Source organism: Manis javanica, chromosome 1, assembly GCF_040802235.1.
Source record: "Manis javanica isolate MJ-LG chromosome 1, MJ_LKY, whole genome shotgun sequence".
In the NCBI taxonomy this organism is placed as follows: Eukaryota; Metazoa; Chordata; class Mammalia; order Pholidota; family Manidae; genus Manis; species Manis javanica.
Window position 1 is genome coordinate 234,192,994 of NC_133156.1, and position 17,055 is coordinate 234,210,048.

Here is a 17,055-nt window from a genome sequence, read left to right on the forward strand (position 1 = left end):
CGCCCCTTCCCCTGCTGTTATTTCAGAGAATGGAGCAAGGGTATCATTGTTTTTAGATGAGATTCCTCCACGGGGTATCTCGGACACCAGAGTTTAGGTGCATCCTTGGCCTTGGGGTCAAGAAGCAAGTCTACCCTTCATGGAAAGCCTTTCTGGAAGCAAAGCCCAACTTTGGGCCACTTGCGTGAAGATGTGTTTAATATAAATATTGATACTAAAATTCGGAGACTGGAGGTCTGAAAACATAAGAAAACCCAGTCTTCAAAGCACTCGTTCTACAAATGATGAACTTGGGGAGCAAGGTGGGGTTGGGGTTGGGGTTGGCCCTGTCCCCGAGTCAGCACCCATGAGCAGCGTCTGGCTGCACTCTGATAGCTGCCCAATTTAGCCTGCCACATCGGGGATGACAAGTGCCCTGCCGGCACAACATCTAAGCAGGCCAGACTTACAGGGGGAATTTTTTCAAACAAGTCATAAGGACAAAACACTCACTCAATCATATTTCCCACTAAACTGAATTGGATTTTCCGAAGCCTGGCACTTGTGGCCCTGCCCTGTCTGGAGTCCCCCTGGGAGGGCCCTTGCTGCGCTGTCAGCAGCCAGGCTGGTGACCCAGCTGTGACTCAGCCAGGAGAGCTGAGGTGATCCCCTTGGCCAATCCCAGGACCTGCGCTTTCAGCCCCACTGGGAAGGGAAGAAGGAACCACAGGGATGAGCAAACTTGCTCCAGCCGGCTGGAAGAGGAAGGGGGTGCTGAGCAACCAGAGCATCCTGGATTGCAAAGACTGTCACAATCTAGAAAATGGGTGGGGGCAGGTGAGGGTGGAAAAGGCCATCAGGTAAAATATGTGGCACAGTTGTTGACAAAGATTTTAAAATTCTAGAACCCCATATGACGCAGAGCAGTGATTCCCAGAAGGATTTGTTCCGTGCTCAGCGCAGCAGTGGTCCAGAGCAAGTGCCCGGCTTCTGCAGCCCCAGGGCTCGGCAGTCTGCTGTCTTCCCTCGGAAGAGGGACACCCGGAGAACTCAGTTATTGCTGAGGATGTGTGAGGCTGAACACAACTCCTTGACTGCCCCAACTTTTCTCTGGGTATAAAAGCAAGCAGAGTGATACAAGCCTTCTTACTCAAGCAGAAAACCTGTCCCCTTTCAGCCAGTGACAATAACTCTATCTGGGAATTCTGAAGTTTTGCTGATTAACTACCTGCACAATTGAAAGAGCTCTGCAAGGGGGAGGGGGACAGGTGGGGTGAATGCTCTCTCCACGGGACTCCAGGAACCCTGGAGGAAGGTGTACAATTGACTGGTCTCCTGACAGCTCAGGGAGCAGCCTCACTGGTTGGCTCTAACTGCCTGGGCAGAAAGAACATCAAAGAAAGAGCAAAGAATCATTTCCCCTCATTTCCCCAGAGGGCTGCTCCTTATCTCTGGATTACTCCCGCTCCCAGAACGGGAGAGGATGTGCTGAGGACCCTTGGATGAGGTGACTTGAACACGGGGGCTTCCTTGCCCAGGACCACCTGGTTCCACCTCACCCCCGTGGAGATCAGGGGACAGAACAGCCTGGGAATCAGCCAGAGATAGAGTGGGTTCCCTGGGTGCCTGCAGGTAGGCTGACCGAAGCGTGTTTCCTGGGGGAAGAGGTGGGGTATGAGAGACCCTGGGTTCCATAGAGGAGGAGGGGGGTGGTCACCCAGAGGGGGAAGGTCTGGAGCAGAAGGACAGGGGCCCATCCCCAAATTAGGGTGAGGATCACAGATTAGGGACAAGGCATCCAAGAGAACAAAAGAAGTCTCAGGGAGAAAAGAGGGAGCAGCCATAGCTGGTCACAGCTACATCTGGGGCCACACCACCCAATTCACACTCACAGATTAGTTAGCATCGCGTACCCTCCCTTGGCCACGCATTGAGCAAAGTCCAAAACGCATGGGACCCACGCACACCCAGGCAGGTCCCTGGGAAGCAGCCCATACACCTTGAAATGATGTCCTTTGGAGAGGCTCCAGATCATGATGTCTGAGGCTGACTTCATCGCTTCCTCCCTCCCCTCTCTCCCCCAGCCTGGGAGCGCACAGAGGTGTCCTACCTGCCAGGCCCAGGCGTGCTGGTCACACTATGTACTATGGCATGTGACAGTCAGAAATAGACGCCAGGTACAGCAGAGCAGGTTGCTGACGGATTGTGGAGAAGGCTGGCAAGGGAAGGAAAGAGGGTAGATAAGGTGGCAGGAATGAAGGCACTTAGGAACTTGGGACAGTCACTCCTGACTAGTATTTCTAATACTGTCATCATGGGCAAGGCCATATCAGTGCATACTAGATGAATCTACCCAAGAGGAAGACATTTGAAATTCAACTGAGTCCAATCTGCTGTGGACTGAATGTTCATGTCTCCACAAAATGTATACGTTGAAGCCCTAATTCCCATTGTGATGGCATTTGGAGATGGGGAGGTAATTAGGCTTAGAGGAGGTCGCGAAGGTGGAACCCCACCGGAAACCTGGACCACAAGGCTAACCATGGTGATCCAGCATCAGACCTCAGAGAGGGAAGCTGGCCCCAGAACAGAATCACTCTGCAGCCTGTTAACAGTGCTGTGAGCTCTGGGCCAGCCCCACGGTAATTAATTCTTTAGCTACTAGACTTTTCAGCTGATAAACCCCCTTAAGATAAAATCTACATTCTAAGTGATATAATCCTTTGTCAGTTCTAAATGTTTAGGAAAGCAAAATACACTGGATTTGCCAACAAATTATAGTATCTGTTATCAGGCAGAATTTAAATGGGGCTTGCCAGTAGCCATCTGCTTTGGCGTCTGCTTATTTCCTGGCGTACATACAACGCCTTCGATGACCTAGAACCTGGGGATTTATGGAGGAAAGTAACTCTACACTCTGAGGAGACTTCAAACCACAGATGTCATCATCTCTTGTTCTTAGAATAAATGAAACCATTCTAGAATTGGACCTTCTCACCCACAATTAATATTCCAAAGCAGGGTTTCCCACAAAAAAAAAAAACTTGTCACATATTAGAATCACCTGGGAAACTGTTAAAACTCTCAATGCCCAGACTACAGTCCGCATCAGAAACAGTCTCTGGGGGTAGGACCCAGGCCTCAGTATGTCGCACAACTCCGCACGGATTCCTGTGTACAGGCACATTTGAGAACCAGTGTTCTCGAAGTCCACTTCCCTTCATGCTGTACCCTGGCCAGCTGCCACCGTCTCTCTCAAAGCCCACCCTTCCCCCCACCAGCCCCCCATGCCAAGGGGGCGTGTCCACACAACAGAACCCAAACAAGTCAGCTCGAGTAAAGGCAGTGCGCGCGTGTGTGCTTGTGTACGTGCACATGGAGAACGATGCACTGAAACAGGCCTTGAGCTACGGCAGCTTTCTCACTTGCTCACTCACTCTTTCCACTGGTTGGTTCTGCCCTTTACCACCTCCCAGCCTGCTTTCTTTGCTTCTTCCCAGATTCACTCTCTCATCAGCCTGGTCACGTGCTTCCCCTTCAGACCTTCCACTTCACTCCCCCTAACTCCAGAATTTCAAGAAAGAATTCCCCCAGGTCATTATCTCAACCTACAATACCCGGTCTTACACACAACACGGGCACCCTAGGAATGGCCACCTTCCGTCACTTGTCCATCCTGGTCCTGTGCTTCCCAGCTCTGCTCACATCACCCCTGTCTCACTCAGTGTATTCCAGACACAGTGCCGACCATTGCCGGAGAGAGCGCCACGGGTCAGACACGGCACCTTCCTTCAAGGCCTTCTTACGTCTGTCACGTATCAGCAGACTTGACATAAGTGAATGGTGGAGAGGAGCATGGTGCTATGCAAGAGTCAGAAGTCAGGAAGGACGCTCACAGGAGGCGCTTGGGAGAGCGGTTCTAAGCTGGGCCTGGAGCCAACTTCAGCTCTTGCTGGTTACGTGAACTAGAGGAAGGGACATTTGACCTCTCTGACCCTCAGTGTCCTTTCCTACTAAACTGGGGCAAAAAATATCTGTTTCACAGGGCCATTTGGAAGCACTTAATGCAATGCATACACACAATATATATAGTCCATTCTAGTGAGTCTTGTAATAATAACAACAATAATTACTATTATTCTTTACTATGAACACTTAGGAGCCTGATTGTGAATGTGACATCAGGTTTGGGCCTTCAGGATGGGGAAGGCTTTTGACCAATGAAGTGTGTGCTGCAAAAGATGATTTCAGGCTGAGGGTTCAGCACATGGAAAGTTACAGTGAAGGTGTGTGGGGAAGGGTGAGCTGTCGGTGCCCTGTGGCTCCAATATGGGCTTGACTTCCCAGTTTGAGCACAAGAATAGGTTCATGTCCTTCTTTCTCCCATGGTGTCCAGTGTGTGCTGAGCCCAAAGGGAGGTCTCAGAAGACACGCTGAATGACCGACGGGTGGATTGGCCAAGTTGAGTTACACAGGAAGGAGCTAGCCACTTAGAGTCTAAGCCAGTTTCCTGGATTAAAGCCCATGTTCCTTTGCACTTAGGAGAGCTAAATCAAATTTTCCTCTCACCCAGAGCAGAACATTGAAATCACACATACGTAAAACAATATGTGCCTCCAAGGGACATCCAAGATGGCGGAGTAGCAGAGCACCCCCCCGGGTCCCTGGGAACCCCTTCTCAGTAACCTTACTGCCTCTCTCTCTTCCCCCCTCTTGTCCCTTTGGTCTTGCAAAAGGCACTATCCAGTCGTGACTCAACTGCTCCTTTCTCGTGTAAATAAGGGTCAATACAAACAGAAAAAATTCAATCTTTCCTGGTGCAATGAGGGAAAGAGACTGCCTCCCGTGCCCCTTAGAGCGTTTACTATATAACACATATCATTAAAAATTCTTTCTGTGTCCCTTTGAGATGTAATTAAATGTTTTAAGAAGCTAAATAGCCCTCTGGGCACCTGTGCAACTCGGAAATGTTTGGAGGATCTGGAGGCTTTCTCTTGGAAAAGTAAACATCAAGGAAAATGAGGCCCCTCCCAGTGTCTGTGGGAGCGTAGGCACCTAACTTGTGCGGGCCCTGGGCCTTGCTCCAAGGTCCTAAACTATTAGCTCCTGACAAAGATACTAGGACTTCCATTTCCTTTAGGATAAAAGCAGTGAGCTAACACAGGGGGCCACCCATTATCAGGTGACCTAGACAGAACTCTGGCCAATGGGGACTAGGTGCCGTTTACCTTGAGAACATGAATATAGGAGGTGGGTCAGCCTGGCTGGGCTCAAGTTGGAATGTGGGCAGCGCCTCCACAGCCATTAAGACCCCAAGCTGAGAAACAAGAGTCCTGGGATGTGGGAAAATTGATTCTTCATTTCTTTACACAATCATCCATTAACGAAGGGCAAGAGACCGCACAGGAGAAAAAATGCATCAGGCACTGCGCTCATGCCTCCCTGCCAGGGTCCCAGCACGGACATCTGTCTACAGAGGCTGGCTGCTCCGAGAAGTCTCTCTCTGTCTCCCACCCTTTCCCAATTCACAAACAAAACAAAACAAAGAAATCCCGCACTACCATAAAATCCCAAGGAAATGGCACTTCCTGTAACATTTCCTGATTAGTGTTGTGTGACAATTGCACTCAGTGTGACAGTAGCTGAACTCTGTGGAGTGGAGAAGGGAAAGAGGCAGTGGGCGGTGCAGAGCCAGATCTCACCTACTGCACAAAGGTGCGCAGGCTCCCCGGGTCCTGGTCTGGGGATCCAAGTTCCTGTCCCTACTGCCTCTTGTCCTTCTAATAGAAACTAGACTCCGGAGATTTCCTGTGAGGCACCAACCTGGAGAACTCCCTGAAAATACACTGAATATCTCGTGCCGGTACATACGCACATACACCCATGTATACATACATACATTCATGCATGCCAAATGGCATTTCCTTTGCATTTCCAACATTAGTAAGATGAAACATTGAGGAAAAAAAATCATTTGTCTGATTTAGAACTTTATAAACGTGGACCATGGTTTACCATTCTTAAAAATCTCCATGAGAAGGCAATCAGCTACACTTAGCAGAGAAAGAGACCTGAATAAAAGCCCAGAGCAATCCAATTAACAGAAGGTAGAACTGAAACCCCAAGAGCCTTGTTGTAGGGCACTAGTGTCCCCAAATTTCAGCCACTGATTCCATTCTTCAGTGAGTTCTGCACCCGAGAAGCCCGCCTAGGGGAAATTTTGCCATATGACATGAGGAAACTGAAAACCATATTATGCTCCCCGCATCCCTGCCTGCCATTTACCTTAGCCGCTGGAAGAAAGCCTTGCCTCCCCAATTGGAGGGCACATATTGTCAGGACCCCATTCAACTTCCATCAACTTCATATGCAGGCCCTGCTCACAGGAACTCTGGCCTCCTGGTCCACCTCCCTCTTTCTGCCGACTTTCTAGTTCTCAAGCTAGCCCACCGTGCACTGCCTGCTGTTAGGATCTTGTCCCGCAGCCTACCTCCTTCACCTCCTGCCCGCCCATGTTCTCTCCTTCCTCAGCATCCTTTCCTCTGTGTCCTCTGCCAAGGCTCCAGGAAAAGCTCATTGTTAGGTAGCAGGATGGTGATGACCCCATGGCGTTATGACCTCAGCATTTGGTGGTGATCAGAGGAGGGGAGAGACAGATTTTGGGGGCTAAAAAATACTCACTTCTTAAACTCGTCTTCAAAAGTGAACACCAGTGTACAGTGTTCTACTGAGACTAGAAGGGATGTTATTGAAGCCACATGCCCAATGGGCAGCAAGATTTGAGCCTATGCAACACCCTGCCAGCCTCAGCAGAGTAAGATCACAAAGCTCTCCATTTTCCCAGCCCTGTAATATTGGGCCACACGGATAAATGTCTGTTAGCCTGAAACCAAGGAAGTGATTTTTCCTGGTCTTCTGTGCACCTCAGACCACACCCTCAAAGTCGCTCTCAGTGCTGGCGCACTCCTGACAGCCATGAAGGATGGCAGCTCACCTGTCTGGAAGAGCATGACCAGGGTGAAATGGAGGCCACACCACACCTCACTTGCAGTGTCCTAACCGAAGCTGTTTAACCTGCAAAAGGAAACCCAGTGTTGGGAGTGGGAGAGGGGGACATGGGGGCCTGACATCAAGTGCTGATGTGCTAGAACAAGATTGTATGTGTCTGTAGGTTCCAAAGGATCTGAAGGATGAAAGTAAGTGGATTTGTGATAACTATAAAGATCTAAGGAGACAGACCAGGCCTGTGCAGAGACAATCTGGGTGTGTCCTGACTCCAGGCACTCCCAGCTGGCCCCCCAATTGAAAAGAGCCATGGAGGATTCTGACCTGGGATGATCTTTGATTGCACTGTGTGATCTGCCGATTGAACTGGGTTCCCTAATGCTCCTCCCACCCCTGACTGGATGGAGCTCTCTCCTTCTTTCGCTGTCTTCCAGAGGGAACTGCTTTATCTTATGGAAAACCAATGTGAGGATTCTGGGTCAAGCTTCCCTGTATTTCCCCCTCTGGCCCCCACCCCACCCACAAACAACCTACAAAGGTACAGTGGTCCGTGCAGAGATGGGCACGAGACAGAACACTGTCTCCAGTTCTGCTGTGCCTGGGTGGAATGACAAGGTTCCCTCCAGGGATGGGCAGACAAGGTTTATCCCTGTCCCTACACTATGCTGTTTGAATTCTCCTCTTATCACACCCTGCTCTGTAATTTCGAATCCACCACAGTCTGATCTTGCTCAGCCAATGCTCAACTCAGCCTCAGGGTTCTCAGGAGACCAGAGACAGATGGATCAGCTAGAGAGCATCAGAACAAGGGAGAATTGCTCTGATACATGTTTCTCCAGGGCCAACTGCAAGCATCTGACTATGTATCAGGTACCACTGCTGCCCCAGCTCCTATTTCTCTATGCAGTCTAAGCTCAAGCCACGCTAGATCATTTTCACCTCTTTATGCCTGTCCTACTCCCTTCTACCACAGGGCCTTTGCACATGCTGTTCCTTCTGCATGAAATCCTCTCCCCCTACTTTCCCTGGTTAACTTCTACTCATTCTTCAACCTTAGTTCAAGCATCAGTAGCCTCCCCAATTACATCAGTTCTCCCTGTTAGACGCTCTTACTTCTATTCAAAGCATTACAGTAAAATGTTCCATTTGTGTCTGCAAATTTTTATAAAATCTCTCCCCAGCAGACAGACTCCGCAAGAAAGAAAAGACCATTTCTGTGGTCTTTTGGTCATTTCTGGTACCGAGCACAGTAAGCATTTTTAAATGAATGTTTAAATATCATATCATGGGTCCTAATGCCTGGCTGCAAAAATAGATTCATCATAGTAAAAATAATGAAAACAAGCTGTAATAAAAGTATACTCATCTTTATGAAAAGAAACTAATTCAGTGCCCTTGTCCTGAATGAAGCAGGAAAGAAATCCCAAAGAATGCACTCATTTATGCAATGAACCATTTCTGAGTGCTTACTATGTGCAAGGTACGTAGGGTGGCAGTGGGGGGTGGGTAATGATCGAGAGGGGCCTCTGTCCTCAGAAGGACTTCAAGATCTAGCAGATAAACAAACAGTGGCTCCCACAAGAGGAAACAGGATTTTGGACAAGATGCCCACTGCATGGGAGAGGGGTTGGGAAGAAGGACTGTTGAGCATATACACTAAAATGAGGCGTTCGTACAATGCTTCTCTTCACAAATGAGAAACAGTCCTTGGGAGAGCCCTGTGAAACCTAAGAATGACCATTCTCTATGAAATTCTAACTAAATACATTGTTGTTGTATCTGAGGTCTAGTGCCTGCCACGAATCCATGCTAGACAAGTGTTGCCATTGGGCACTAATGAGTCACACTCGGAAAAGCAATTGGCTGTAAGAGACACTCCAGCACATTTCTAGACAGGAACACAGTCAAAGTCATCAGACACATGAAGAACAGCAGCATCAAGGGTGCGGACAAGGGAGAAAAACCCTGGGGCAGGACGGCTGTGGGGCAGAACAGACAAGGGTGCATTTACTTTCCCTTTTACTTTCAGGTATCATTAAATTTCAAGGAAACCTCGGAACTTAAAAATCCACAATGGTGAAGAGAACAGAGGGGCATCCTCAGCAGAAAAAATAATTACTGAAATTTGGAAGGTGAAAGCAAAGGGAAAGGTTGCTGAAGAGCTGACAGGGAGCCAGCTATCCCCTGAATACCTGCAGAGGGGGCTGCAGCCGTGGGAGGGGCTACCCGCCCAGGAGAAACGCAAATGGGCGCCAGAGCCCTGAGCTACAGGGTTCCAAGGTCACAGCCAGCTCCCCAACTGTTTAGTCTAGAACCAACACCAGCCACTGGAGCTTCCAGGCACCCTTCCTATTCCATCCACACTAAATAAAAACAGACAACCACGAATCACCAGCCATTTGAGGAAAGTGCACAATGAAAGAGACAGAATGATGGACAGGGGGGAACTTGACCCCAGAAGAAATAAAAATAAAGAAGGGAACAGAAGAGAAATTAATAGAAAGAAACCCCCAAATTAGAACCTCAGAGAGACCTGGGAAGCTATTTCCTTCATGAAACAGAAACAGGGTACTGCTGGGTAGGAGAAAAACAATTAGAGAACAAAAGAAAAAATTTGATTGCCAAAAGTAATAATATGAAAATAGAAGATGCAATTTATGAAATCTACCAAATCATAGACCAAAGAATTGGGCAAGAGATATAAGAGATAGCAGAGATCTCCATGGGTCTCCAGTCACAACTCTATTTTTCATTTTCCTTTAATCTGTTGGAATATCTCATCTGCTGATATCAGACTACACATGGACTCCGGGAATCCAAGTTCTGAGCAGAATGAATGAGAAATGACCCACTGGGAGGAATATCGCTGTGAAGTTTTAGGACACAGAGGATTAATACAAGATCCTAAGACCTTCCAGATAGAAAAAAATATTAATAATAGGTCACCCAAGAATGCAAGTCAGACTGGCATAAAGGTAACAGTGGTTATTACAGATCAATGGAACAATGTGTTCAAATGCTGTGAAAAATTAGTATCATCCTCAAAAAGTCTAATTCCAACCGAACTGTCAAACATGAAGCCAAGTCTACACAGAGATTCAGGAATGCAAGGATTCAAAACATCTGTTTCCCTTTCCTGGGCGGTGACATGAAAACCGACTTCAGCGTTTGCTTATTTTTACAGAGCAAACTAAGGAAAGAAGAAATGAGGAATCAGGGTGGCAGTGGATCTAGTGAGGGCCTCCCAAGGTGACCAGCAGGAAAAGAGGCCCCCTGGAGAGAGGTCAGAGGAAAACCAGCACCTACCTGCAGAGCTGACAGTATGGAGAAACTAGAGACTATGATAAAGGTACTAAATGGAAGGAATAAATGAAAAGAATCAGAATAGTCTAATATCTAATAATATTAAAAATAATATTATATTTATATATAAATATTATATATTTATTGTGCTCAGGAACAAAGTCTCTGGAGCCAGAACGTACGAGTTTTTTATTTTAACCCTGCCACTTACCAGCTGTGTGACCTCAAGCAAGTGGCTCAACCTCTCTGTGCTCAGTTTCTCATTTCTCAAGGAGATAACAGGACTGACTCAGAAGACCATAGCAAGGAATTAAGTGAGTTAATATTTGTAACATTTTTAGAAGAGGACCTGTCACATTGTAAGTACCATATAAGATTTGTTAAATAAATAAGAAAACCAAAGAGCTCTATGAAAGCCATGGTCATCCAAATAGAAGAAATGGATTCCAATTAAAACAAGTTAATGGCCTTAAAAATAATGGGATGGTGTCCAAGAGACAGACATCAAGTAAAAGCTGAAGGACAATATTTGCATGGGGTGGAGTGGGCAGGGATTGGGAAGCATATATTTCTCCTCTTGACAAGACAAAAGAAAGGCAAATATAACTTCCAGGAAATAAATACCCCCCTCCAAGAACAACTCCACATGTAAGAAAGGCAGAGTCTGAATACAGAACAAACTGAAACAGGGGGAGATTACCCATAAATGGCAGAGTGTAAGAAAGGAGAACACGTATGCACGTGCTTCCCTCCGGACCATATCCCTCCCAGACCGCAGAGGCCCAGTGAGCCAGAACCACAGGACAGAGCATGAGGGGCAGGAGTCTAGGTCTGGGCAGAGTCAAAGGACAGACTGTGAGCAGAGCAGAGCAGAGAGCAAAGCCCCAAGTACAGTGGCCTGGCCTCAGGCTTGGGGACCAGGCAGGATGACACAGGAACCAGTGGGTGCAGGATGAAGAGGCTGGACCCGCCAGGGGGCCCTGAGGGATTGGGGCCGCTGCAAGGGCTTTTATTAGACACAATATGACTGCAGTCACGGTAAGGACAGTCATCAAGGGTGACACATGGCATGAGTACTAACATGAAGCTTTTTCCATCGGCACTAGGGAGCCATTGAATGCTCTCTAATCAGGGAGGCGACAAACCAGACCTCTGCCTGTCGGGTGATAGATCACAGGGAGAGAAGATTAGGAACTAGCCAAAATGTTCTAAGACCATCCAGAACTTAGGAAACCTTCAGAAAGTGCTACAGGCCAGACCTGATCAGTTGATTGGCGGGGTCCTGGTCTGGAGACCGCATGCATCTGTGGCAGTAAGCCAGTTTGTCAAAGATTGTTTTCTTTCATCTTGAAATGTGAAAGTATAATGAGGACATTCATAGCGAATTCACTCACATTAATGTTTGAAGACCACACATTTCTAATCCATCCAGGGTCCCTCATTATTGGAATCTGAAAAACAAAAGCATTAGAAATGAATGGATGGAAATGTTCTGGAATTAGCCAGCAGTAATGATTACACAACCCTGTGAACATACTAAAACCCACTAACCTGCACACTTTAATATGGTGAAGTTTATGGTATGTGAGTTATATCACAACTAAAAAGAAATTAAATAAGAAGGATGTGGTGGTTTTTCTCAACATGGTCAATGAGAGGGTGGAGTCTTGGTTACAGAGGGTAAGTTAGGAGGTCGTGCATCTCTTTCCCCAATCCTTCCCTCTGTCTCCATCTCGGCTCTTCCCAAAGCACCTGTAATCTACTGGTAAAACTTCAGGAGATTTAGGATATAAGTGAGGCTGCTACTGTTCTTAGCTGTGTGGCTGCACAGGGCTTGTTTTCCTATCTGTAAAATGGGCATAATAATAACCCTGGAGCTGACAGAGGTGTTGTGAGCATTAACTGAGTTCCTTCAGGAGAAGGGGCAAAGCCTGGCACACGTATGAGCTGTGAAGACTAGTGGGGTGGCGCTACCTGCCCGAACAGGACCTGCACCATCTGCTTTTCCTACAGGTGGACCAGGTAAAGCTCCCAAAGGGCAGCCCCATGCTAATGTAGCCAAGCCTGAGTAAGGGATGTGTTGAGTTTTTGTAGGCTTTAAATTACACTTCAGTTATACTCAAAGATATACATGTCCTAAGTTCAATGAACGCAGCCAAGAATCAACAACCCTTGTCTGTCACCCCATTGCCTGTCACCCTACCTGCTACCATTTAGCTTTTCCAGCCCACACTGTTGCTTGGCTAGTAGCTAACGGTGTTGCCTCACATCATGATTTATTGAGTTCCTCTCAGGACCATGTACTTTGCTGGGAAGTGGAAGGCAGAGAGGAGGAAAATGTACATCTTGTCTATGAGTTGCTTCTAAGCTCCCTGGGGGCAGGCAGGAGGACACGTGGAAGTTTGTCGTGGCCAGGGCTACTACCAACACGTGTCCAGGTCCACCAGGAGCATGGGAGGCAGACAACAATTTGCCTGCAGGGAACAGATGAAGGTTCCCTGCCATCTGCAAAAGGGGGGTCTGAGCCACTTCTGAGGACAAGCAGGGCTCTGGGAGAAGAGGTGGAAGAAAGGCCATTCCAGACGGAGGAGAGGGGATGTCAAAGGGACAAAGCTCACACCCAGGTCTGGAGATCAGCGAGGTGTGGCCCCATGGGAGAGCAGCTGCAGCACTTGCAAGAGGGTCCCTGGGAGGGGTCCTGGGTCAGGAGACATGGGAAGAGTGGGGCCAGTTTCACTGTTAAAAAAAAAAAAAGTCTCCTTAAACAAAATCTTTTGCCAGAGCTCCTGTGTAAACAGATAGATGGGGAACTGCTGTGGTCGCACATGGGTGGGGCCCGGAGGGCTGGCTCTCAGCTACAGACCCTGAGGCTTCAGGGCACATGGTTGGAGAATAATTGCTAGACGCAATGGGAGCCACGGAGGAGGAGGAGCAGGTGTGTGTTTCCAAGGACCACTCTGATGTCTGTGTATTGGAGGCAGAGAAGCAAATTTAAAGGCTCTTCCAGTAAAGAGCAGCCAGGATGTAAGCGAAGCCACTGAGGGGACAAAGAGGAAGGGGTGGCTGTGAGCGCCTCCTAGTGGAGGATCGCCTGGGCTTGATGAGTGACAGGTTGGGTGGGTGTGGAGAGGGGAAAAGGAACATTGTGAGGATGACTGAAGTTTCTGGCCTGGGGGTGACTGGGTAGACGACAGTACCATTAACTAAATGAGGAAAACTGGAAGTATCAGTATGAGGAGGATTATTTTAGTATCTGGAGCCATATCTGGAATAAAAACGATAGATTTTCCTATAAGAGAGAACCCAGTAAGGGAGGCAGATATGTTAAGGGATTCTGCACAAGTCAGATACTTGGGAAAATGGGGTAGGGTGATTGGTTTCTTCATAAATTACTTAATATGACAATTAATTCAGTCCTGTTTTCAACTGGACAGTACATTTGAAATACTTCCTGGAATCCAGTTACTGCTTCCATTTCAGCTCCTGTGGAATATTACAGCTGGTTGCAAAAAATCAAGCAATTGGATACAGACGTTCTGGACCATCTAGCTCAAATTCCTCATGGGGCGCAAACACAGTCACACGCCCACCAGCTTCGCTGGGTACAATAGTTGCACTGACTTCTTGCTCACAAGGAAGGCAGGCTGGCGACAGTTTAAATTCACAGTGCTTGGATTTGGTCCCAATTAAAACTGAAGTTTCAAATAAAACACCAAATATATTTCTTGCTGCCATGGAAGCAATGACTCTGACCCCTGCCCCAGGAGTTGGTTTGATTTCAGAGATTAAATATTAACACAAGAACCCCCAAAATGATGGACTCATGTATTTCAACAGTAATTTCTCTCAAAGCCAAGAAGAAAATAACCTCATTACACCCCACAACTATTTGTCAGTTGTAATTCAAAGTCCTAACACAAAATCTGAAGCCCAGCCTTCAGACCTTGGGCGCTGAGCAGGTAGAAGTCACAGTGGATGCCAAAAATGAACTTCACTTTGAATCGCAGTTCTCCCACTGAGAGCTATGTGACTTTAGCAAAGAATTTAACCTTTCTAAGCCTCAATCTTCTCATCTGTGAGAATAGTGACCTCATATTGCTGATCTAAGAATTAAAAAAGATAATACTGTGGAAAACAATGATGTGTCATACAAATGTTAGGATGCAACTCCTGGGTGATCTTACAGTGGAAGACTCAAAGTCAAGAATAAGTGAGTGTCTTCTGAACAACTGATCTGCTTTTACCTTATTTATACCATGAATTGTATAATTATTCAGATCCTCCTTCAGGCATTCGCTGCCAAGCCACATTTCTGTTCCACTCCTTGCAAGTGAGGAGGACTCTATGACATGTATGTTTCTATCAGCTTCATAATGCGTGGTCCTGGGTAGGTCACTTCATGTCTTAGAAACTCCTTTCCTTCATTTACAAAATGAGGCTAATAACACCTCCTCCGTCTTCAGAGCTAGTGAGGGCAGTCAAGTGCTTCTGATGCCCCATCTCTCTGCCCCACTCTCTAAATTCATGGGATTCTATCGGGCCCACCTGGATAATCCAAGGTAATCTTCCTATTTTAAGGTCAGTGGTGAGTAACCTTAATTCCTTCTGCAACCTTAGTTCTTTTTTGCCATTTAATTAACATATTCACAGATTCTGAGGATTAGGACCTGGACATCTTTGGAGGACCATTATTCTGCTAGTGCACCCCCCCTACTGGGATTGCCCACATCTCCTCATGCCGTTCTGTTCAATCTCCATGCTGTAGACAAGGTCATCTTTTTGAAACACAACCTGATCATGTTATCCCCATGTTTAAAACCATTCAAGTAAATATATAAAATGTATACAATATTTTAAACTGAACTTTGTGAACAAAATTCCCACTGCATCCCCGCTTCTTAGTCTCATCTCCTACTTGTTCCTTTTGAGCTCTTGACGCAGTCACACCAGCCTTTCTACCCTTACTATTCAACTTATTCCATCCAGCCACAGGGCCTTTGCATGTGGCATTTCCCCTGCCTGAAGCACATTTCAGTTGGTTAGCTACTAACTCATGCTTCACACCAGACCAAGTGTCCTCAGAGAGGCTGTCCTTTACCTCCTCGACTTGCCCACATCACAACTGCACCCCTTCTTATCTCTCTATCACTCCTTCAGGGCACTTAACACAGTTTACAAAGTTACTTTTGTTTGCATACCTCTTCAGGTAATGGCAGCTGCCTCAGTAAGGGACAGTGTCTATTGTTCTCATCACTGTATCCCCAGCAGTGTCTGGCACATGGTAGTCAATAAACGTTTGTTGAATAGAAGAATAAAAATATGATTTTCTCAATATACAGATGACTGGAGCACACAAGGTCAAGGGACTTGCCCAAGGTCACTCAGCTAGCAAGTGGGAATGGGCAAACTGGGGTCTGACCCAGGTTTGACTGACTTCAAAGCCATGCCATCCCTTCATTCACATTTCAGGCTACTGGTATGGGAGGGGGCTGGGCTCCGCCTTATTTTAGCACTTTTCCTAGGGGAAAGATGAAGGTGGTGGTGGTCCCTGTGGCCATCTGGTGGTCTCAAGTCTGGGCTTTCATCTGACCAGTGCCATGGTCAGCAGCTGCTAAGGGGAAGTTATCGCCTGCTCCTGGTCATGTCTTCCTGGCCTCTCGTGTGAGAGCCAAGTTCCATGGGACCTCACTGCTGACTGGCGGTGTCTGCACTGCCTCAGTGTCCAGCGCTCACCCAGGCTTCCAACCCACAGTGCACTGGTCTCTGGAGGGTGCTCAGCCCATGGAGGCCCAGGCCAAGGAAGCTGCATATTGCAGCCCTGCACTGGGTGTCGGGTGGCCGGAGGACCCGGGACCTTGAGATCCCAGTGTGTGACCATGAGCAGTTGGCTCCTTCTCTTGGCCTCAGTATCCCCATGGGTACAGCAACAAGGGGGCTGGCGTGGACAGAACATGGGGCACTTCCTGCTCTGACGTTCTGTGATTCTCCTGAGTATGCATAACACGATCTGTGACTGCAGACTGTAAGGACCCCTGCACTGCGCAGGGGCATACCTCAGAGATATCACAAGTTCGGTTCCAGACCACTACGATAAAGTGAGTATCACAATAAAGCCAGTCAAATGAAGTTTTTAGTTTGCCAGTGTATACGAAATTATGTTAACATTATCCTGCAGTCTATTAAATGTACAATAGTATCATGTTTAAAAATACAATGTACAAACCTTCATGTAAGAATACCTTACTGTTAAAAAGTGCCAGTCATCATCTGATCTTTCAGTGAGTCATAATCACTGATCACAGTGATTTAACAAATAAAATAATAATGAAAGAGCTTGAAATATTGGGAGGATTACCCAGATGTGAGCCAGAGACATGAAATGAGCAAATGCTGTTGGGAAAATGGCACCAACAGACTTGCTCAATGCAGGATTGCCACAATTTGTAAAAAATGCAACTTCTGCCATAATAAAGAAGGTAGGCCTGGATACTGAAAAAGGTACCTGACATCTGACTCCCTGGGTAGAAATGCCTCCCAGTAAAGAAGTAGCCGCCCAGTGCAGGCTGTCACCCAAGCCTCCTATTCCATGTGCAGCCCTGGGAAAGGCAATCAAGTAGGCAGCACGCTCCCCCACAATGCGGAGGGTTCAGCGCTTGCTGCTGCTGCTGCAGGTCAGATGCAACCCCCGGCGCTGAGCTTAACTGGGAAGGCTTAGGCTTCTCGTGGGCTAGGTAGGCTTTGTGTGTGTGTTAGATTGCAGATGGCCTC

General features: G+C 47.4%; 1 protein-coding gene across 5 annotated transcripts in view; it reads right to left on the reverse strand.

Moving 5' to 3' along the window:
- The window catches only part of LPIN1 (lipin 1), a 99,699-nt gene that overhangs the window by 65,630 nt on the left and 17,014 nt on the right, over positions 1–17,055 (reverse strand). For 3 of the 5 annotated variants that reach the window (XM_073216398.1, XM_073216392.1, XM_073216443.1), the window contains exon 2: positions 11,682–11,738. In XM_073216398.1, the coding sequence (XP_073072499.1) occupies positions 11,682–11,738 (57 nt within the window). Of the gene's footprint in view, positions 1–2,089; positions 2,111–6,264; positions 6,401–11,681; positions 11,739–17,055 lie in introns of those variants that run through there. The other 2 variants (XM_073216425.1, XM_073216418.1) reach the window with 2 other exon arrangements.